Source organism: Mauremys mutica, chromosome 12 (genome assembly GCF_020497125.1).
Source record: "Mauremys mutica isolate MM-2020 ecotype Southern chromosome 12, ASM2049712v1, whole genome shotgun sequence".
NCBI classification, from domain to species: domain Eukaryota; kingdom Metazoa; phylum Chordata; order Testudines; family Geoemydidae; genus Mauremys; species Mauremys mutica.
In genome coordinates, this window is record NC_059083.1 from 66,853,174 (window position 1) to 66,877,179 (window position 24,006).

General features: G+C 50.1%; 1 protein-coding gene across 2 annotated transcripts in view; it reads left to right on the forward strand.

Annotated features, from left to right (window-relative positions):
• The window catches only part of CYGB (cytoglobin), a 45,678-nt gene extending 21,905 nt beyond the window's left edge, over nt 1-23,773 (forward strand). Inside the window, exons 2-4 of one of the 2 annotated variants that reach the window (XM_044982698.1) lie at nt 1,608-1,839; nt 4,000-4,128; nt 23,655-23,773. In XM_044982698.1, coding sequence (XP_044838633.1) covers nt 1,608-1,839; nt 4,000-4,128; nt 23,655-23,684 — 391 coding nt within the window. In that variant the 3' untranslated portion in view covers nt 23,685-23,773. Of the gene's footprint in view, nt 1-1,607; nt 1,840-3,999; nt 5,737-23,654 lie in introns of those variants that run through there. The other variant, XM_044982697.1, reaches the window with a different exon arrangement.
• Nucleotides 23,774-24,006: the final 233 nt, after the last annotated feature.

The window sequence follows — 24,006 nt, forward strand, 5'->3', positions numbered from 1 at the left end:
AGCAAGTGGACTCAGAGCTCAGCAAAAGCTTCCCTTTCATTCGCAGCATTTCAGATCTGTCTCCTGGGGGTTCTGCCCGAGGCAAACCAGTACCTGTTAGCAGCACAGAGCAGAGCTGCCCTTTCTATGAGGGGCTGGGGCAGCCCCCAGCAAGGGGGAGTGTGTGAGACTCTTAAATAACCGCAGCAAAGACACACCGACTCCCCCTCCTCAGCTCTTTTCCTACTGGGGAATGGAGAGGGAGTGGAGGTTTCAGCTCCACATGGCCAATTCAACTACAACTCCTTTCATTTCAGTTGTGATTAATTTGTCCCGTGGCTTTAATCCCATCAGATTTGAGGGTCTCCTGTACCCCTTTCCTGGGGTCGGGGAAAGAGGGTTGGCCCCAGGACCACTCCACTCTCCAACACAGGATGAAGAAGACATTCCTGTAAGGTGCAATAGCTTAGGATCGGCAAATTGGAGATCCAACAGCCCTTGGAAGCCCCAGGGCTCAGCACCGGCCCCAGCAGGAACGTTCTGAGCACTGATTTGATTTCTCATTGTGAACCCCAGCTGGATTCTCTGGGCCAAGTGCTGCCCTTGGTTCCCCCTGTGAAAACTCAGAGGAATCACGGGGGTGGCCAAGGGCAGAATTATTCAATTTGTGTGGACGTGCAGGGGCAAGTACTCCCCGTTCTTTTTGCTGATACAGACTAACATGGCTACCGCTCTGAAACCTCCTGCGCAGACGGGAGAAGGGCTTTGCAAATATCAGATTGCAAGCTGTGTGGGGCAGGACAAATCTTTCACGCTGTGTGCAGCCGGTGCCCGGCACAAGGGGGCCATTAGCCACAGCAATAATAATGACAGTCACAAATTCAGCCCCCCGACACCTCTACTAGGCGGGTGAGTATTTACTGACAGGCCCGTTATAGTTGGGAAAGCTCCCAGAACATGGTTTGCAGATGGGCAGTGCACCACTGCCCCCACTGAATTACCGGGAGATGCACATGCTCAGGACTAACGAAACCGCACACCACTGCAAGCCATGAGGTCACACTGTGAGTATGTGGCACAACTGGGAATAGATCCTAGCTCTCTTGCCTCACTGGCTTGGCTCCAGCCCCCTGGCCAGGGGCTCTCAATCTTTCCAGACTACTGTATCCCTTTCAGGAGTCTGATTTGTGTTGCGTACCCCCAAGTTTCACCTCACTTAAAAACAACTTGCTTATAAAAGCAGACAAAAATACAAAAGTGTCACAGCCCACTATGACTGATCAATTACTCACTTTCTCATTTTTACCGTGTAATTATAAAATAAATCAATTGGAATATAAATATTGGACTTACATTTCAGTGTATAGTCTATCGAGCAGTATAAACAAGTCAGTGTCTGTATGGAATTTTAGTTTGTACTGACTTCGCTAGTGCTTTTTATGTAGCCTGTTGTAAAACTAGGCAAATATCTAGATGAGTTGATGTACCCCCCGGAAGACCTTTGCGTACCCCCAGGGGTATGTGCACCCCCGGTTGAGCACCATTGCCTTAGGCCACTTCACCTCACACTGAAATTCACGTGGCTTCTCTCTCCTTCCCTCTCCTTCTCTCCCAACTGCACTGTGCAGGTTTTTTGTCAAATTCCCATCTGCCAAGCAGTACTTCAGTCAGTTCAAGCACATGGAGGACCCCCTGGAGATGGAGAGGACCCCACAGCTGCGCAAGCACGCCCGGCGGGTCATGGGTGCTGTTAACACCGTAGTGGAGAACATCAACGACTCCGAAAAGGTCTCATCTGTTCTGGCCCTGGTGGGCAAGGCCCATGCCCTCAAGCACAAAGTGGAGCCCGTCTACTTCAAGGTAAAGGACCAGAACGAAAGTCTCTGTGACGCTGGAGGGAAAGGGAGGGAGGAGAGAAGGCCCACACTGATAAGTGGGTGCTGGCAAGAGACGGTGGGGATACACTGGTTTATTCTAGCCCCCAGGATCCTGGCCAGTCTATGGATTTTTACATCAGGAGTAGTCAGTTTCCTGGGTATCCTGAAGGGGGTGCTGTACCAGATAGGGTCTGCTGGCACTGGGAAGAGAGGCTGGAGTCGGGGCTACGAGTCAGTAAGTTTCCTCCCCGCTCACCTCCTCTCCTTACTTGCTCAGCTGGGCGTTTTCTCTCGCTCCCCTTAGCAGCCAAGGGGCAGGTGGCACCGACAGGCAGCAAGAGAGCGAGGGAAGGGATGAGGACTTCACAGGCTGCACCCCAGAAGCATCTCCATGCCCAAGAAGCTGTGTAATAAGGCAGGTGCTTGCCAACAGTAGGGACCTATTTTGGTGCTTGGGGGCGGGGGTGGTTACAGTGCGAGGGAGTGTGTCAAATGAGTGGAAGGGGCAATGGGGCTGCAAGCCAATGAGACGAAGAAGAGGGAAAAAGAGCTGGGATCCTGGTTTGAGGGTTATCTCCTGTGCTGGGCGTTGACCTGCCTTGGGATGGAAATGGCCAATGGGTTAGCAAACGGGGCAATCAGCTGGTTACTGTCAGTGCAGCCTCCGAGCACCTCCACGTCCTCCCCTGAAATGCAGCTCGCAGGCAATGGCCACGCTCCTGCCATGATGGGGGAGGGAATTGCTTTCCAGCTTCCTCCAGGGGCCACCACCACCTCCAGGCCACACGGCGCCAACACACAGTACTGCTCTCACAGGATGGTGGTGGTTTTAAAGATGAACCTCAGGGGGGAAAACCCCACCTCTGAGCCCGTGAGGTCGAATTGAAATGGGCTGTGGCCTACAGCCCTGGGAGACTCGCCGCCATGAGCCGCCTCCCCCCGGCCACGGGCATCAGACCCCATCAGTGGATCAGAGGTTGGGTTTTCATCGTGAAACTAGGAGGGGCAGATTGTGAGACAAGGGCCTAGCTCTGGACCAGGCCACCTTACAGCTGTTTTATTGGCCATGGCAATGGGGTACCAAGCTGTCCCAGCCCACGGAAACCTGCCTTCCCCCCCACAAGGAAGATGCAGGGAACTCCTTCTCCCACAGCTTCTGGTGGAGGTAAAGGGTTTCCTCCCCCTACCAATAGCTAGCGCTCCACAGGGGGAATGGGATAAAGACCCTGGAAAGTAGGGGAAAGCCCCTCTGCCCCCGCACGGCCAAGCACCTCAGAGAGCAGCACTGCAGAGCAAAGCGGATGAGGTGATTCAGGGCAGGCGACTCCTACCTCTAGGACACTATGTCCGTGGGCAGCCAGCCGGCGTTCTCCTCTGCCACACTTGGAGAAGCAGAAAGGAGAGGAAGTTGCCGAGCGCCTAGAGAGGGCACCTGTCCAGAGCTCAGCAGCTGTGCCGTTAGAGCAGAGGCGAGGGAGGCAGGACGCCAGGGTTCTGTCCCTCGACGACTTGTGGCGCTCAGGCAAGACACTTAGGCCAAACTTTTCAAAAGTGGCGACTCCTTCTGGGCACCTGTGGGCAGGCAGCACGAGATACCTGGGGCCTCAGTACTGATTTTCAGTAGCGCTGGCTCAGGACGGCAGTGGGAGCTGTGGGCGGTTAACACCTCCGAAAAGCAGACACTACAGGACAGATTTCAAAGTGCCTAGTACCCAGCAACTCCCACTGTGATGCTTGTGACCTGATTTTCCAACCAGCTCAATACCTGCCGGGCAGAACTCTGGAAAAAATCAGCCCTTGTGTGTCTCTAGTTGGGAACCCAAAAAGTGGGGCCCCTAAAATGAGCTGGCTCAAGACAACATAGCTCTCAACCTGCCTGGGGTTCAGTTTCCCCCTCGGCACGGCTTTACATCTCCTGGAGCCTAATGAGTGTCTGTCAATCTCTCAGAGCAATGGCTGGGGGTAGTGCAAAGCAGGGTAAAGTATCCCTATGGACCGGCTCAGCAAGCTGGCAGAAGCCCCCCGAACTCAGCAGCAGGGTTGCTTTGGAAAAGGGGCTGCCCCAGTGGCCCTTGGCCACCTCCCCTCTCCCCTTGTTTCCTGGAGAATCTAGTAACCCTTTCCTGGCTCCCTCTCCCCGCAGTTCTTCACCGGCGTCATGCTGGAGGTCATCGCCGAAGAATATGCCAACGACTTCACCCCAGAGGTGCAGAGAGCCTGGACCAAGGTGAAGAGCCTCATCTACACCCACGTGACTGCCACGTACAAGGAGGTGGGCTGGGTGCAGTATCCGAACTCCACCATGTGAGCGGACACAGGGGCAGGGGAGGGGCGGGGAGGGACGGGCATCAAGACTTCACTATGGTCTCCCCTCCAGAGCCTCACTGAGCTCAGCAGCCTGGTAGGGTTAGCTCTGTGACAGCAGAGTACAAATTTTATCTCCCTGTGGCAAAAAAAGAGGGTGAGGAGTTGCAGGGGGTGGGAATGGGGAATCATTTCGCTTGGTGGCCCCGTCTTGTTCCAGAGGCCAGTAAATTAATCGACCTCCCCAAACACAGAGCCTGGCTTTGATTTGATCCCTGAGAACTGCATTGGCTCAAATACTGCAGTGAGCCAGAGACATACAGCCCGAATTTGCTGAAGAATTAAAAGCCCATCTTAATCCCCTACAGTCTGCAGTGCCCCCAGCCATCATGGGCTCCATACGCGTGGGGTTTGTGATTTATCAGGGTCATGTCCTGCTCTCCTGTCTGGTTTGCAAAGGAAACACGTAACTGTTGCATTTTTAAAAGAAAAAGAACCCAGCTGGTAAGAATCCAGCCCGGAATTAGTGTGGGATGCAGAGAACCTCCCACTAAACTATAAATCCCTGGTACAGGAGCAGCCCAACCAGTCGCCCATCCTCACCCCATCCTGAGGCAGGAGTATTTCACTGGCACAGAAACCCTTCTCCATGGCCGTCTGTTGCCTGTAGTCCTGGAGGCTCGGCCCACCTGCAAGGCGTGCTGCTGCATTTTCAGAAGCAGTTCCGGCACCACAGAGCATGTCATGCGATGCCATTTATAGGGCTTGTAGCACGGCCTTGTGGGTAGAGAGTACAACTCCTGCGGCAAGGGGGAGGGGAGGAGATTAGCCCAGGATCTGGGCCCTGCACTCAGAGAAGTGGCAGCTGCAAGACAATGGGCAGTAGGCTGCAGATTGCTGCTGGCCAGGGAAATGCAGGCTCCAGAGAAAAGGAAAGGCACTGGGGAACCAGGCTGTCTCCCTTTAACTCCCTCAGTCACGTCACAGGACAGGTGGGAAGCCGGGACAGGCATCTGAATTGACTCAGCCTGCAGGTGCTCCTCACAGCGGCCATGGCCCAGGGAGCTCGCAATTAGGGTGTGTGTGTCTGCAGGAAGAATGGGAGGTTTAGTGCACCCAAGCCCCGGCTACTCTTAGCACCCTCTGACTGGAAGAGGAGGAATTATGCAATGAGCAGGAAAGGGGTGGAAAGAAGAACTGAACATATTAAGGGTCAGTTCCTGAGTGTGATGAAAAGTCTCTACTCACTGGAAAAAAAGCTTTGCTTCTTAGAGCACACGTTTGCCCTCAGAGTGAACCTGGGTTCCTCCATATAAAGTGCCTGATAAAAATCACTGCATGTAAGTCACTGATTCCGTCCCCGTCAGTATCATGAGCACCTGATAAATCCCCATGTTCATTTATAACAAATGACTCTCGCCAGCATCCCCCTCTGGGAGAGATGCACAGTTGAGCACAGCGGTTCTCAAACTTTAGCAGCCTGAGGACCCCCATTTTGATTTTAAAATTTTCATGGACCCTCAAGCTCCCCGCTCAGCCCTAGGCCCTGCCCCCACTCCACCCCTTCCCCCAAGACCTCCCCACCTCACCTCTTCCTGCCTCAACCCTGCCCCTCCTCTTCCCCACCTCTTTCCGCCCCCTCCCCCACGTGCACCCCATCCCCACTCCTCCCCCTCCCTCCCAGAGCCTTCTGCACACCGCTGAACAGCTGTTCTACAGCGTGCAGGAGGCACTGGGAGGGAGAGGGAGGAGTTGATCTGGCTATGACTCACGGAACCCCTGGAGTACCCTCACGGACCCCCAGGGCTCCAGCGACCCCAGCTTGAGAAACTCTGGTCTAGCAGCAGGAGCTCCTTCTGCGGCCTTGGGCAAGTCCCTTACCTTCTCTGCCTCAGTTTCCCCATTTGTCAAAAGGGATAGTAATACCCCCCACCCCAATGCACAGGGGGTGTTGCAGGGATTAATCAGTGCATGTCTGCAAAGCACTCTGGAAATGAAAAGCCAAGCTGCTCAAATAACTCCACAGAAGCTTGGCATGTTTTTCATCCAATAATTATTTACAAGTAGACTTCTCCATGATACATCCAGCTCGAGTGGTAAGTGCTACTGCTCAAAGCAAGGAGCATGGCTCTTTTTCTCAGAGGCTCCCACCTGCAGCAGGCTACCCACAAACCTCAGATGTAGTCTCCACCTGGGAAGAGACCTGCTCTTATTCTGCTCGGCATGCGTGTCTCCAGTTATATTCCTCCCAGACATTTTCTGAGGAGCCGTCAATGGTCAGTTCCTTGGGGGTGAGGCTGGGACTCTCCCCTGCTCATGCACACAAGAGGACCAAAAGCATGGAGTTGAGCTAAGTGTGCTGTTTGTAGCATGAGTGTCCCTTCTACCACCCCCACAGTAGCTGCCTCTTTCCAGCCGGTCCTAAGACAGTGGCTGTTCTCACTAGGGCAACTCTGTCATATGGTCTGTGCTGGCAGCGAGCCCAGGAGCTTTCACCATGGGCTAAATCGATAGTTACAGCAGGGATGGATTTGGCCCCATGCAGCCTCTATATCAGGGGACTGCACTGAGCCACTTTGGAGCCAAATGACAGTTTTCAGTAGTAACTAAAGTGATGTCACTTCCCCAAAACTGCACCAGCTTGTGGATTAACTTTCCTCTCTCCTCCTTCCACCTCCCCTCATTTTGTCACTCCTCCAGCTCCTCCATTTGCCCCCTCCCTCTGCCTCTTTCTCCCTCTCCTCTCCTTGTATGACTTACAGGATAAGAAACATAGTTGGGCCAATAAGAGATATTACCTCACCCACCTTGTCTCTCTAATATCCTGGGCCTGACATGGCTACAACAACAATACCGCATACAAAGTACCACAGAGTCTGCTACCACCTGGGACTTTCCTTGAAAATGCCCTACCAGTTACGCGGTGCTCACCAAGCACAGTACCTAGTACTGCCTTTGTATATAGCCTGCTGCTACCTAGTAATTCTGTTGTAACTACCCTGCCCTTGGATGGTACTTACTCCATAAATATTCTGCCTTGTTTGTCCCGTGCAGACCAGCTAGTAGACAAGCGAGTCAGATAGCAAGAGTCCTATTTAGACTGGAAGCTCTTTGGGGCAGGGGCTGCGTCTTCTCCTGTGTCCTGTACAGGACTGAGTACTGTTGAGGCTTACTTCACAATATGGAGTAATAAAGAGCTGCTGGTGCATGGTATAGGCCGTGAAACTAAATGAAGAAGTTTGACCAAACAGGCATTTATCTTCCTCTCACCGTTTTCCACCGACAAAGAACAGAATAATTCTGCTGTGAGTGAAATCCTTCCCCGTGCGCATCGGCGGTGGCCGGGCCCCTCTCTGCGAGAGTGGGGGGTTGAGCACAAGTCTCTTCGCCGCTCACAGGGAGGAGCGGGGTGGAAAGGAGCAAGATGTTTTGTACGTGGGTCCTTGTTTATTGCGTTTCTCTGTAACCTTCCCCGCAGGTTTGGAACTCCTTGGGAGACGGAGGGCTGGAGGGGCGGGGAGGGGTGTCACACATGGAGGAAGCAGGTGGCCACACTTCCCTATCGCACACAGTTCTCTGAACTGCTCGGCCGGACTTGGGTCCTTCAAAGTTCTGAGCCCTCTAGCCCCAATCCGGCAAAGCACGTGAGCACCTGATTCACTTTAAGCACGAGTGGGCCTGATCCAGACGTCAGCGGGCCTGGAGCGCTCAGCATCTTGCAGGATCGAGCCCTCGGTGCCACTCTTCTTTCTCAGCATCCCGCAGCTATGAAATGGCAACGTTCCAGAAAGATTCACAGCTGAGCTGATCAGCCACTAAATCCTTCTTAGGCTCTGGGGCAGGGCCCTGTCTTCTCGTACTCTAACAAACACCAACACCTCGTTTATTTGTGTTACTCCCAATCACCACCACCCCGTGACAGTCCTGTGCAGCAGCTCTGCTAGCAGTGACATTCAAACCCCATCCCCTTCTGCCAGAAGGAAGCCATCTCTCCGCGCAGACACTCCCTTTACCCAGGGCCTACCAGCCTTTCCTACTCTCTCTCATCCCCCCTTTGCCCTTCCTCCCTACGTACCTTTCTTCTCTTCCGGCTAATGGGCTAATTAGCTCTTTAGCGCCCTGTGGCTCAGACTGATCTAGTAACTAGCCCCAGCTTCCCTGAACCAGGCCCTTCTCCGGGGAAACTGACTGGGCGTACAGTGGTTCAGCTGCCGGCTCTCAGCACTGTCAGACCTGCGTGATCCCGGTGCCGTAACGTTCTAGGTACTATGGCTTGGATTTAGTCACAGGTTATGCTGAGGGTTGGTAGCAGCCTACAGAGATGTCCTGGGACTGACACATCAAACCCATGGCTCCACTTGCTAAATGTTTCCCCCTGGCATTTCGAGCCAGTGTTTTCATCACGTTCAGTTTCTGAAGAGTGCAAGTGAAAATTGTGAGGAATAGAAAGAGGGTCTCTGCAGATTTTTAGAGTTACCCCAAACCCAAGTTCATTTCCTTTCCTTGTCTAAGGGAGAGGGGGAATTTCTTATGCATGGGGAGAATGGTAGCAAAAAATTCTAATTCCAGATTTTGAGAATTGCCAATAAAAAACCATTCTCTTATTGCCCACAGACAGGCCTCTTTCAGCCTTCTCTCTCACTCGCGAAGAACCTGCACTGTCTCCTTGTGCCAACCTGAGACTAACCCAGAGTCCTTTAAAATGTATATAAATGTAGTGCTGGTGGAAGGTACTGGACAGACAGTCCTGGAGACTGAAGTCCTCTGCTGTATTTATCTATTGCAAAAGGACAGCATAGGCAGCAGCAATGCAAACTTCCCTGCACTGTATTACCAGTGCACTGCCTCGACCTTGACTTGGAGGGACCTTCTTGAGCGGAGAGGCCAGTTCAGTCTCCATCCACTTTCAGGACCTAGTCTCTCTGCTGAGAACATCAGTTTAAGAGTTTAAGGCCAGAAGGGAGCATTAGATCATCTAGTCCGACCTCCGGTATATCACAGGCCGCTACATTTCCCCCAGTTACGCCTGGACTGAACCCAATAACTTGTGTTTGGCTAAAGCATCTCTCTCAGAAAGGCAGCCAGTGTTAATCTGAAAACATCAAGAGCTGGTGAATCCCCCACTCCTCTTGGGAGCCAAGATGGCTCAGGGTATTCTAGGGCTTGGAGCCCTTTACCTCGAAGTCAATGGTTGAAATCCTCACCAGCTTGGTGGAGACAGAGAGAATTTTTTAAAGGCACAAAGGGCATTTCAGTGCCCAATCCTCATTAAAAGTCAGTGGGAACCAGGCACCTATTTCCTATTGTCAACTTTGAAAATCTCCCCCAGAATTATTATCCTCTGATTGTTAGACAATGGCCTCTGTGGAATAGCTCAGTCTCAGCCCAGACTCTAGCAGACAGGCGTCCATGATGTCACAATAATCACCACTGGTCTATCTTACCCCCAACTGGCAGAAGAGAAACTCAGGAGCAGGGGTCTGAGCCTGCTTAGGATCTGCGCTGCTCGCCGTGCCGTGCACAGGGGAGAGAGAACAGCTTTCTAGCTTCAGACATGACATGACTTAAGGGCAGCGAGAGGCCAATATTTTATACATGTAAAAAAATCCAAGCGGTTTGAAGAGAATGAAGCAGAATGAGGGAGTTTGTTCCAAGACTGAATGAGAGGCAAGCCTGTGATAAATACATTAACTCTCCCTGGGAATGATTTCTCCCCCGGTGGCAAGCAGCCAGACATTCCTGATTTCACTCACTAGCAGCCAGATTGATTTATTCTTTGAAATAGCTCGAAGGAATTTTTTTCAGTGCATGAAATGCTCTGGTCTCTCTTTATTGGCTGCCCTGGGGCCAGGTTAGGTCATGTCTGTAGATATAGCGCCGCAGCTGGACCGATACGGCTGCGCTGCTGCAGCATGTCTGGTGAAACGCTCTGGGCTGATGGGAGAGTGCTTTCTCGTCGGCATAAAAAAAACCCACCTCCACGAGTGGCATAAACTACATCGGTGGGAGAAGCTCTCCCACCAACATAACACTGCGCACACGAACGCTTGTCTTGGTGTCACGTATGTCGCTCAGGGGGGTGGAATATTCACACCACTGAGCGAAACAAGTTTTGCCAACGTAGGTGCAGTGTAGACACAGCCTTAGTAAGAAGCCCAAAAAGCAACATGCGCACATTGCAGTCTTCCCAACCAAACACAGTATCAGCAGCCTCTGCGTTTGCACAACTCAGGAGACCTTGAGTGTAAGAGGGGCAGGGCTGCGAATGAGCCTCTCCACAGGGTTTTCATTGGGCACCTTCATGGGCATCCCTGCCTCTCTTGGCACTAATGGGGGTAAAGATTTTAAATAGGATTCTCTACCTTGTTCACTATCCAGATGTGGGGCCCATTCAAGGTCACCCCACTCTGAGCCTACCAGATAGGAAATGGATCCTGCCACGGCTGAGTGCCTTGCCACTGAATTCTATTAAACAGAGCTGGTTGCTTTCTCCTTCCACTCTTTTCACCTACAATCACCTTTCTCCCTCCCTGCTGCCTGAGACACCGAGAACCGCACAAGACTCCTAGGATCGCCCAGGAAAGGAATGTGAGCCGACGCAGCGTCCAGACGCAGAGACCAGCCCCGGGGCCGGGGCCAGGGCCCAGTTAAAACAAGATAGAAATGGAAACGTTATGAAAAAGTGTCTTTACCCTCCCCCCCTTTTTTTGACCGCTGGATTTTAGCCACGGTTTGGGCTTATAGAGACCATAGATCATTGCATCAGCCCCCGACTGGACTCTGCAGACTGGTGTGAACTAGCATTTGTGACACATTATAAATCACCTGGCCTCTTTACCCAGCCATTACTGTAACACCCAATCATCCCCACTCTCCTGGATTAGCCTCATTTTGCCACATATGGCTCTGCTCGCTGGCTGCAGCACCTATGGGGAACACCCAGCACAGGGCTCTTCAGACCTTTCAGGAAAGGTAGAGATTTAACAACCAGGAATACAAATTCGTCCAGGAAAGGAACAAAGGCTACTTTTACAATCAAATAGCTAGAAGGCCACCAAATCTGATCCATCCCAGAGCGTTGGGGAAGTTAGAGCCAGATCTCAAACTCTATACTGGACCATGTCAGGTCATTGGGTCGGAAGCCCCAGGCGTGGGATGCTCTGGATTAATATCCCCCCTGGAGCTGAACTTTGTGCAAACCCATGCCTAGAATGAACACAGCCCCGTGAGTCATTTTGCTTGGTGCCTCTCTCATGGACAGCGCAGAGCTGCAACCATTCTGCTTTGCAGCTCTTTCCTCCACAGCACACAGGCAGAACGGATACGTTAAGAGATACCCTTCCAGACAGTATGTGTCTAACCATTAATGACCCTAGCAGAGGGTATTTCCTGGGGATAAATGACTAGTTGGATAGAAATGGCCATCTGACCTGCCTACCCGTCTTTCCAGGTACTTGTCTGATCTCTGTCACTGGACTATCTGAACCCCAGATGGTGATAAATCCCCAGTGCTGAGGCTGTTATAAGATTAAAGGGGTTTAAACAAAACAAAAAAAAAGCCGACAGGAACATGGATTTATAATTAGAGACAATGCAGGGTCGCTTGGAACGGAATGGGCTTGTTTTAAAGAATCAGTACCTTGTATGTACAGCCAATCAGATTGTGCACAAACATCCCAACAGCTAACATCCGAAAGTCTATTCAGCTGCTAGCCACTTGTATGAACTTCAGGGACATGTTCCACCTGTCAGCTAAGTTTGTAGCTGGGTCATTTCATAGCTAGGCCCATATTAATTACAAATGGGAAAAGAGCCGTTAATTCATTGAGGTTATTCCCCGGCAAGGGCAAGGATAGGCATCTAACAGAGGGGATTTCAGATGTCTTCTACCTAGCCCCCAGGAGCGTAGTGTGGGTTCATTCATTCATTTTTGCAAAGCCCTTTGCGATCCTTGCCTGGAAGGTGTTCGAGAAGCCGAATCTGCTATCAATTAGTTCGTGTTATCCAAGTGCTGTGTAGACAGTGGACCAGATCCTCAGGTGATGTAAATCAGCATAGCTTCACATACTCCTATGAGGCAATGCTGATTTACAGCTGGCCCATTATGTGCTAGGCGTTGTTACAGTCTGTGAGTAAGGTGAGTGAGTAAATATGCATTCTCAATCATTGTCTCCATGAGGGAATTACTTTCCCCCATCAGACCTTTTCTCTCCATAAAACATAATGGACCAAATTCCCCCTTGGTGTAATTGGTTGCAACTCCACTGACTTTAATACAGTCAGGGACACTTACTCCAAGGCTAGATTTGGGGCTAGGACTTTGGTCCTGACACAACTGCCATTGAAATCAACAGAAAGCCTGGTCAGTGGGAGTGAGATTAGCTATGAAAGGCCTGGAGGATTGTGAGTGTGGAGGTTTTTTAATTCATTGCAAAAGTCTGGCATGGAAGATGGACACAGGCCACAAGGTTCAAGTGCCCACTCAGGCTGGGGGCCTCGGTTTCTTGGTGCCCAACGGGAGACACTCAGGGCTGATTTTCAAAAGTGCTGAGCACCTGCAACTCCAGCCGAAGTCAAGTTAGGCCTTAGTGTGTTTCGAGCTGCCCCCAAGGAAACTGTGGCACCCAGAATTAGTGGACACTCAAAAATGTTGGTATTTTGTGTCCCAAGCGGATTGGCTGTAGAGTTTTGGAACTCAGAGCGGCAATCACACTAGAAAGACACAGCACAACTTAGTGTATTTTTAAGATATATTTTTCTAAATACCATCCAGCTGTGCACAGCTGCTGTCCCTGAAGGATCCACCCAATAAGCCAAATCGCAGGCCAGTCAAATACATGCAAACAAAAACATGTTTATTTTTACCAGCTCTGTAGGAAGTAGAATGAATGGGGCCGTGCCAGAGAATAGACACAGATAAAGTCAACACCCCCTCTCCTCCCCCGAAACAGAACAGGGCTTGCTTAGATCAGGAAAATCTCATCAGAGAAGAGACAAAACCAAGCTGAACATTGGAAGGGAAATAATTCCTGAACAAGACAGGAATGAGAAATGCTGTGAGGGAGAGCAGAAGGGAAGAACTGGTCTTGGCTCTGAGCATGGTTTTCTCTTGCATGCACAAACGTACACACACACACACAGCTGCTGCATGTTCCAGACAGCTCTGTTTCATATCCCAAATGGTCTCTTCTCACAACCATCCAACATTTTGAAATGGAGATTCTCGGAAACTGGACTTCATTTATCTCCGGCTCCATCTTCCCCTGCCCAGTGGCTGTGCAGTACATTGCCTCTTGGCTTGTCTACAAGCCGCCTGTTACAGAGGCATGTTCCAAAGCAAATGTCCGCTGAATATACTTTGGTTTGAATTAATGATGAAGTTGCCTAAGCCCACATAGGCCCGGATTCTGCTACCCCTACTTATGACAAAGACTATCTCACTCAGATTAGTCCATAGAAATCCAGGAGGCTACTTGCCCAGTAAGGTACTATTCATTGTAAGGGTAGCCAATTCGGGATCTTACGGCCTGCTCCAAACCGCACAGAAGTCAACAGAAAGGATCCCATTGAACTTGGGGTCAGGTCTACTTTGCATTCCTCTGCTGTCCCCCATCTGAGTCTTCCTGTCCCTTCACAGCAGGGCCATATCTACCAGACCCAGGACACTACCTGTTCTTCTGGTATACCAGGTCTCTGGAGTCCTTCCCCTCCCCTCAAAGCCTCACCACTACCCTTCTCTGCTCCACTAATATTGCTTCACTAAATGCTCTTTAGTTCAACTTTAAAATCGCTGATTGGCACGACAAGCTGTACCAGGAGAGCAGATGCCTGGAAAGGATTAAAGGATTCCTGCCTTGGCTGGGCATATAGGGAAGAAGCAGCTGAGTCCCAGAGGGGAAGGGCGTGTGCGCTTTTCCCTTGGCTGGGGGAGGTAGGGAACCTTTAACCCTTTCCAGGTGGCTCCCTCGCTTTCTCACAGTGGCCAAGGGTAAAAGAAAGAAAAACACGGGGTATCAAGCATGTGCCCAGCACATCGTTCACATTAAATTTTGGGTTATATCCCCGTGTGTCCATTTGTCATATCTATCCATTTCTGGTTCAATGGTGGGCTGTTCCGTAGTGCAATGCCGTCTCAGCTGTCCCTTACATCTCAGCGATACAGTTTTCTGCCCCACTTTTCAGTGGAAAGGCTTCGATAATTCTTTGAAGAACAGTTTTCCTCATCTCCCTTCCTATTTAGTCTCATCTCTCCTCTCATGTCGGTTGCACAGCTGTTACTCCCTGTGCTTGCACTTCTGCCTTGGGCCTTCCGGTTTCCACCTCTAGCACAGCCCGGGTTCTGTATTTGGTCAGAGTCTACCACAGTTTGGCATGTTTTGCTGCCGGGGGATAGTCTTTCAGGATGAAGGCTCTGTACAGGGGGTGCAGCAGTGTAGGCGGTTACTCTTTTTAACCCGTTCTCCCCAGTGGCTCCCGCTCCTGTGGAGTGGTTTGAGATTTGGGGCTGGTGGTTTAGACACTGTTCTAGGGTGGATGAGGTTCAGGCTCCTCTGAATGACTTTGGCACATTGAAAGTTTTTTCTTAGGACTCTGCCGTGCATGTAACCTTGACTCCGTGGAGTGAGCATGCCCTGACTACCAAAACCCAGCACATGAGTGACACTGGTAGAGAGGGTGGCTGAGCAGTCTAACCCTCAGGTTTGAAACAGCTACCCTGCCTTGAAGAGAACTCCCTACCATGTGCACTGCTCAAGGTACACACACCAGCCACCTGTTCCAGGGGGGCTGTGTCCGTGATGGCCCTGTATATCCTAGCTCAAGATAGGCAGTTCATGCTCCTTTTATCATCTCAAAACTGCCTCTGCCCCTCCTGCTGCACTGTACAAGCCCTGGCAATGGCCTTCAGTTCTTCTCCTTCATGAATCAGTGTTGTTACCAGAAAACTGAGCCGCCAGCCTCATCCCTCATTCTGTGGCTATTGAGGAAAGAAGCTAGAGGAGCAGAGAATCCTCAACAGGGACGGGTTCTGCAGCGTGAGAGCAATGATCAAACACAGATAGCCCGCCTATGGATGCCATGTGTATTTGGTTGTAGCCTATATACATATTTTTTTAATAGCTACAGAGGAGTTTCTGTATGAAAGCTAAATAGAATACCCTGCATGCGAACTTCAGCATTTACACATGCTTGTGGGAGAGCACCGAGATATAGGAATATGTAGTACCTGTGTAGCAGAAATATAAACACAAACATTGTGGTGACATTTTTAAACCTGCCGAAGCAATTTGGGTGCAAACAAGGGAGCAACCAGTGCCCACTGTAAAGGTGGTATCTTGCACAGGAAGTCCTGTCCACACTGAGTGGAGCCAATACCACCCATCCCTTTTGCACAGGCTGCCAAAGAACCTTCAGAGTGAGTCTAGCTCACATCAGTACAAACTGTGGACCTGGACATAAAAGGTTTTGCAGCCTATGGCCTATCCCAGGATGAATGAAATTAGGTGCCGGGGGTGGGAGGGGGGGAGAAAATGCAGCATAGGAAGTGGACAAGGCAAAGGTCCCATCTACCCTGTCTCCCCACCCTATGAGATTTGCTTTTGAAAACACAACACACACACACACACACACACACACTTCAGAGCCAGCTAAGACCAGAACACCAAATCCCTTAGGGATCTTACAAAAATCTCAGCCCTACTCTACAGGCTATACTCAAAGTCCAAAGCCTGCAGCTTACAATAGCAATATGGTCACAGACTGTTACAGTAGAATCCTGCTGTAGTTTGGTTTTGTTATTTTTGATAAAGGAGATCTTAGTTTCATTTAAATCTACGGTGGAGTTCCCATCGACTCAAATGGGACCTGAATTTGCCCTCCAGAGCATGTCCTCCCTAATCATTGCTGTAGTGAAGTTGTGCTGTTGTGTTGGTATCAGTGCAGGGATTGCCATGGTCAACACAGGCGATGTCAGAAAAAGGTTGGATGCTCAGAAGAGAGTGCGCAAAAAAGAAAAAAAAAATCTTGAACCAACTTTCAAAAGAAAGCGTGGGATAAATAAGCGTGGGTCTGAAATATTTAACGAACTGTAACAATACTGTTTTCCATAGCTAAAGTTGTCTGTTAGTATGTCCTTATCCGGTCCCACAGTGACCCGCACTTGTGAATCAATTTGGTCAGACGTAATTCTGTGTCTTCAGTGTTAAGAATACTATAATGGGTACTGTTCATGTATGTGTTATCGGAGCTCATGTGCTTTTTTTCTACATGCTGTTTAGTGTACTATGGATGTAATTTTTCTTTTTGTAGGTTTTTAGTATGTTTGTAACAGGACAAAATTGTGTAAACAAACTGAACTTGTATCTTCCATCGATAAACCAGTCAAACCCATTATCTGCAGTCTCTTCCTGGTTTCTTTCATACCGGTGATAAATATAAGGTGGCTGCTAGATTTAAGGAGTCAGGGTTAGTCTAAATTTACCTAGCACAGCTGCCCTATTGTGCTCCTCTCCAATCCTCAACCCTGCTAGTTCAGAATATAATACCGCAAGGCTCAGCCGCTCCTTCAGGTATCTTCAGCCCTTGGCACCTTGTCCAGCTCCCATTGAAATAAACGGAAGTCTTTAGTTCACGTCAATGGGAACTGAACCGGTCCCTTACAGCAGCGGCTCTCAACCTTTTGGACGACTGTACCTCTTTTCAGGCGTCTGATTTCACTTGCATACCCCAAGTGTCTCCTTGCTTAAAAACTACTTGCTTACAAAATCAGATATACAAAATACCAAAATCAGATATATATAATACCATTATAAAACAAATCACTGGGAATATAAATATTGTACTTACATTTCAGTGCATAGTCTATCGAGCAGTATAAACAACTTAGTGTCTGTATGAAATTTTAGTTTGTACTGACTTCGCTAGTGCTTTTTATGTAGAATTAGGCAAATAGCTAGATGAGTTGAGGTACCCCCTGGAAGACCTCTGCGTACCTTCATTGCTACCAGGAGAAAGACTAGCCCCAGACTACACGGCAAATCAGTGGCAGAGAAAGAATGGGAACCCAAGAGTTCCAGTATCTTAGAGCTTGTCTATGCTTGAAACACTACAGCAGGTAGACACACATGACAGCGATGGGAGGGGTTCGCCACCACTGTCTTTAATCCACCTCCCCAAGAGGTGGTAGCTAGGTTGATGCAAGAATTCTTCTGTCAACCTAGTGCTGTCTACACTAGAGCTTAGGTCAGTTTAAGTACATCACTCAAGCAGGGCTGGACTTTTCCACTCCCCTGAGCAATGCAGCTGGGTCAACTTAATTTCTGAGTTTAGGCCTGGCCTTAGTCTGCCAGATCACACTTCCTTTCCAATGTCTGAAGCACACAAGCCCCGTCCCGAACAATAGTCTAGCAGAGTGACCAAATATGAGCCTTGGCTCAGTGTGGAGACTGGGCTAACCTGTTCATTCCTATAGGGGCTTCCTCCCAGACAGGGTTAGAGGCACCATGGTAGGGTGGCAGCATGGTGGAAGCTTGCACTGTAGTTGCATCGGCTCCATAGACAAAGATTGATTCAGTCTGCGGGGCTGATGGACTGGCGCCAGCAGGACATTCACTAAAAGAAACTGTTGGGAAATTTGAAACAAAATGAAAGGCGCCAGGATCAATAGCAGCCTGGAAAGCTGTGGGGTTAACATGCAAAGAACCTGCCACTGCCCTACACCAGGTTTACACTAAGATAACTTAATGGAGTTACACCAGTTTGCTGTTGTAAGAGTGGAGAACCAGGCCCAGTTCCCAAAGTCACTAACCTACTACACCACAAGAAGAGGGATAACAGGAAGTGTGGGGTGGGGAGGGACATTTAGGTGTTAGGGACATTAGGGACTGCTGAGTGGGAAGTTATTTTTTCCTAAAGGACCCCTTATAGTATCATGCTACAGCCATCCTTTTGTTCATTTCTAGAGCTAACATACAGGGCTCTCCCCAACACTCTCCTGCAAATAACGCCTGCCACCACTCAGCCTCCCACAAGTTACACACAGGCCCCTAATCTCCAGCCAGAGATAGAGGGCCCAAGCCAGGCACTCTACAATCATACCCTGAAACTAGACCGGTGCCCCTTCCTTTGCGAGCCAAACTGAGCTCTCCTGAATGAGATCTCCCCAGTGGCTAGGATAGGATCAGCCTGCCGCCACGTTGTCCCCTCCCAGCTCAACCCTGCAGATGGGGCATGCTGTGGGTATAAGTGCAGGTTAATGAGTGAAGAGCAGGAAAAGGAGCACAGGGGGATACTAGGCTGCCATGTTATGGAGGCCTAGTAGCTGGAGTGGGACCTCAATGCATAGCTGAATATCCTCCTTGCAGGCAAAAGCTTGGTGTACTTGAGTGCAAGTGAGGGAGAATGTAGGAGGCCTGGGACTTGCATCCCCGCCTTGGTGCAGAAGCGGCGCCAGGAGTTTAACCTTTCTTGGGCCCACATAGCACCTCTGGCAAGCAACAGCTTTGCTCTCCCTGCCATGCATTGCGCAAGGACTGGGAGGGTCAATGCTGCTATGAAACTACTTGTTTAAGCAGATCATGGGACCCTGTTGCCCTGGGCATAATCTGCCCACGGGCAATTTGAATGCATTCCAGCAGCGAAGTGACCTCAGCGGCCATGGTGGCGTTTGAGAGCCTGTAAAAGAGAAAGGGCAAAGACGTCTCCTCTGCAGCCACAGTCTCTCGCCAGGCTGGTGGTGCAACCATTCCTCCTGCCTGTGCCTGCGTGGAGAGATGAGGCCACATGCAGCTCAGCTCAGAGCCGCCAGAGCTACTTCCAAGTTCCATGCTTAATAGCCGCCGCCAGCTCAGTAAGCCCCAAAATCCAGTCCCAATGAATTCTGAGCCCTTCAGAGTTTGGTGCAGAAAGGGAGGCAGGCTACCTTGCAGACTGTCAGTGAACTTCAGCTCCCTGCCTGGGTCCTAGTGCCTCCCCCCATCACGGATTCAAGAAAGACTATTGTGAAAAAGTGAAGGGAGGAAACTATGCAGAGAGGAGAACAACAATGGGAACACAAGAGGGAAACATTTGCAAATGGAATGAGATTAAAAAAAAAAAAGACTGAGAAATAAGACAGAAAAAGATTTGGACCAGAGAGACCTTTCCCTCGACTGTAAAATGGGGAGAATAATCGCATTTGTTATTGTTTTATCACAGTCGCACCTGGAGGCCCTAGTGTGCCAGGCCCTGTGCAAACATGCAGGAAGAAATGGCCCTAAAGAGCGTCTGTGTAGACCCTCATTTGGAAAGCACTTGGGATGAAAAGCCCGACAGAGGCATTATTATTATTACTGGAACAGGCAAGCAACAATCTTCTTGAAAGTACTTGCGAGAGCTTGGAGTGGAGCTCTCCACTTCCAGCAGAGAAGTGCTCACTGCTGAGTCTTCAGTCTAGGGCCCAATGGCTGGCAGCTCGGCCTCACCAGAGCTCATCAGCAGGGGGTTTGCACGTCCCCGAGTGCTGCAGAGCAACGCCTGTTTAGTTTGGGTGAATTTTCATGAACATATGTGCCATTCTCCAGGCCTACCCCTGACTTCCATGGTTAGTGGTTACAATCAACCACCTATTTCTTGCAAAATAACATCATATAGAGGCGATTTCTTGGTGTTCTCTGTGTGAAGGTGGCTCCTGACTTAATGGGCTATTCCAAAGAGTGGGGGAAAGGATGGCCTACTGGGCAGAGTGCTAGCCTGGTACTTTAGACCTGGGGTCAGCTCCCTGCTCCACTATACGCTTCCTTGGGCAAGTCATTGAGTCTCTCTGCGGCTTGGTAGATAGATAACTATTCCGGATCTGTTGTCACTGGAAAATGGGCCCTCTGCATCATTGCTCAGAGAAGTCACCTAGCTGGAAGAATGGGCATGGGTTTGTAGTGAGCTATGACCAATATTGTGGACAGCTTGCACATTTCTCATTCCCATCATACTTTGTCATTAGCCCACTGAGGCTATGTCTATACTCCAAAGAAAAATGCACAATACCGAGGCTCAGACCCGGGGTCAGCTGGCTTGGGGGCTAAGGAGAACAGTGTGGACATTCTCATGTGAGCTGGATTGCGGGCACGGAGACTCTCCTCTCGTCGGGCATCGGAACCTGGGCTCCAGCCCAAGCAGGAACATCTACGCTGCTATTTTTAGCCCCGCAGCCTGAGCCAACTGCCCCAAGTGCTAAAACGCAGTGCCAGGGGGGTTTTCTTTGCAGTCTAGACTTAACCGGAGACCCTTCCATTAGAACCCAGTGTCTTCTCTGCTCTAGTGAGGAAGGACAATGCCAAAAGGAGGGATTCTGCTGCCATAAGTGAATGGAAATAAGGCATTTTTTTAAACAGTGCGTACTTAACCATTAGAACAATTTACTAAGGGTCATGGTGGATTCTCCATCCCAGACCATTTAAAAAGCAAGATTGGATTTTTTTCCCCTAAAACACCTGTCCTAGGAATTATTTGGGGGGAAGTTCTATGGCCTGTGTCATACAGGAGATCAGACTTGATGATCACGATGGTCCCTTCTGGCCTTAGAATCCATAAATTTCAGCGACTTCTACCTGGCTTCTGTTTCCTCCTTCTTGGTCCTTTTATTTCTGTATTTTTCCAGCTCTCTCTCTCTCTCCTCTCCACTATCATTTCCCTCTAAGGTCTTTATACTGCCACCCATCCCTGTAGTACCTGAGCTCCTGCCATGGCCCCCCTCCTTTTGTCCTTTCACCATTTCCCTTCTACCACTGCTTCGATCCTTTTCCTTCCAGCAGCACACAAGGACAGAGAGATGGACCAGTAACATCTGGTCCTTCCATTGGGACCCCTGGCAATGCCCTCAACTACTACTAATTTAGTGCCGAGCCCTGCACAAGACAAAGACAGATGCTTCCCAAAGGAGGTTACAGTCTAAGGCCCCAGCTCAGGAAAGCCACCCGTTCAGGGAGCATGGATCTGAGCTGTGGTTTAAGAAGTGCTATCAGACTGATTCCAAGGCATGGCTATTGCATTCAGCCTAGTAGACCTGATTCTGATCCCTCATACACTGGTGCAAGTTAGGAGTCACTCTGAAAACACTGGAATTTACACCAGTGTGAAACCAGCACCTGGGAGATCACAGCCAGGCCATCCGGTGCCTTGAAACACTATGGCCAAGATTTTAAAAACTAAGTGTCTAAAGTTAGGCTCCACAGTCCACACTGAATTGCTTAAATAAGATGCCCAATTTTCAACAATGCTATTGACTGCAGGGGGGAGAAGGGGAGGGCAGGGGCGGGGAGATGCTAGGAGCTCTTCTGAAAGTCAGGCCACATATTAGCTTCCAACACATGAACTTGGAGCCTAAATCTTAGCCTTGGGCTATGCATGCTGGCAACAACCATCTGATAGCATAGCAGGGACAGACCATTCTTTTAGAGTAATATTTAAGCATGGAAAAGAGTGCTTGGCACATTGCAGAATGGAAGGAATCAACCAAAGCTCCTGATGTGAAGTTCTCATCATGTGCCTGCAACAGGGGTCTTGGGCCAAACATCTTCCAATCATCAATGAGTGCCAGGAGTTTCAAGCCCCCCATTATATTACAGTAGCACCTGGAGGTCTCAATAGAAGTTGTCAGCCCATTATGCTAGATGCTGCACAGATACAGTAAGAGACTATCTCTGCCCCAAAGAGCTTGCAATTCAAAAAGAGAAACAGAGGCGAAGAGATTTGGTCAAGGTCATCCAGCAAGTCAGTGGCAGAGCTAGGAATAGAACCCAGATGGCTTAACTCCCAGTCTACCCCTTAGCCATTGGATCACATATTTACAAGAGGTGGGATTTTTAAATGCTCTTAAGTCAGTTAGGAACATGAGTCCTACTGACTTGAAAAACTTTTGAAAATCTCACCGGTTAGAGTTCACAACTTCTTTTCCTCCTCCAATTTACTCCCAGGCTAATTCAAGTCACCCCCTATAACCACAATGGGGCAGAGCCTCAGCTGGCATAAGTGATCATAGATCCAGCAATAGAGCTGTGACAGTTTACAGCCTGCTGAGAATCTGTACCTGTGCCCCATGTTTTTTTCATGGGAGGGACTCGCTCTGTATTAAAGGTGCAGGGACACCCCTTCCCCCCACACCTCCCTTGCAGTCCACCCAGTATAAGTGGGTGCCAACATGGGATGGACACATTATGCTAAGTTGAAATAGTGTCTGTTCGTGATACTTATTGTGTGTGGGGGGGGGGAAATCAATTCTTTTCTTGTGTCTTTCACCCTCCCTGTCAGCTGGTCCATTTTTAAAACCATCTCCCCCTATAGAAGGGTGGGCTCACCACACCATGACACAGCTCATGGCTGGGCATGGTGTAGCAGCTCTTTCCTTTCTAGCAACCTCTGGTCCTGCAGCTGTATGCCCAGCTCTCCAGCCAGGTCACACGCCAGTCCCATTCTTCCCAAAGTAATAAAGTCCAACAAACAAGAGTCCAAAGTCCTTATGTCAGGTCTTCAGCACTCAACTCTGAGCCCCAGGGTCCCTACACCCTTTTGTCCAGGGTTTTCAGTCCTCCACCTCCCCATCTCAGGGGCCTCATACCACCTTCCCCAGCGGCTGGTGGGGAACCCAGGTCCTCCCACCATACTGGGTTCACCAGACTCCTTGCGGTTTCCTCCCCGGACTTCTTCCCCCCATTCACTTTTCTCAGGCCTTCTCTGTAGCCCCTTTCCATGCTCCTCTAGTGAGCTATGCCTCCCAGGGCTTCCCCCCAGTTCCTGCCCTGGGCCCTGTTCCCAATCCATCACAACCCTCATGTCAGGGCAAGCTGGCCTACTACCTAGGCCCTGGCAAGTCCTATCCCTCTCACACGCCAAGGTCCTGCTCTTGGCTGCCTCGGTGAGCTGCTTCTCCCCCTTTACCTCACAGCCCCACACAAGCCATCTGCCCTGCAGGGTACATCAGCCCTAGCTAGCTCTACCAAAGCCTTCCCTACACTAGCTCTTATATCACCTTCCTGTTCCCCTGCTCTCTACCACCAACTAGCAAGTTCTTCCTTCTCCTCCCGCTCCTTCCTTTATGAAGGCCTACTCCCTTCCCAGCTGGGTCTGATCACCAATTATGCCTAACACCCTGGCCCAGGTGCCATCTGGCTTAATTGGGCTCTGGCTCCTGCTAACGCCTGGCTAACGAGGGTGGGGTTTGTACACCCCATCACATTCCCCTTCACTGGATTTTTTTTCTCCTTCCCTCCCACTCAATAAACCCAGAGTCAATTATTTAAACCTAGGATGCTCCACAGGGTTTGACACCAGCTGGGTTCCCCCAGCCCAAAGCGTTGCATGATGGTGTATCTGATAACCCATAGCTCACAAACAGGTACAGGTGGGTGGCTAGAATGAGGTGGCTCCAAACTTCTGCCTAAACCGTTCACCCACCTCTCACAGATTTGCCTGGCCTCCTTGTCCTATTAAAGTTATTATTAAGGTGACTTTTTTTTTTTTTTTTAGCTCTTAGGGCTCTCAGCCACACTGCCCTGAAAGGAGGCTGTAATATGACCCAAGGCAGGCTCTGGAGACAGGATAAATATATCACACCATGCTCAGACACTCAGCAAGTCATCTCCCACCCGGAGCAGCTTTCACTTCCAGAACTCAAAGGAGAACTTTTGACTCCCTCCTGCCCCAAAGGAGAACATGAATGGAAAAGTCCAGTTTAACGAAGGGTTAAGACAAAGCCCTGGGCAGCTCCACACCGATCCTCAACCCCTGCAGCTGTCCCAGTGCAAATTCCTCACCCCAGTCTGCCATTGCGCCAGAATAGTTATCCAGCCAGCAACATGCCACTGCCCATCTTAGGGTG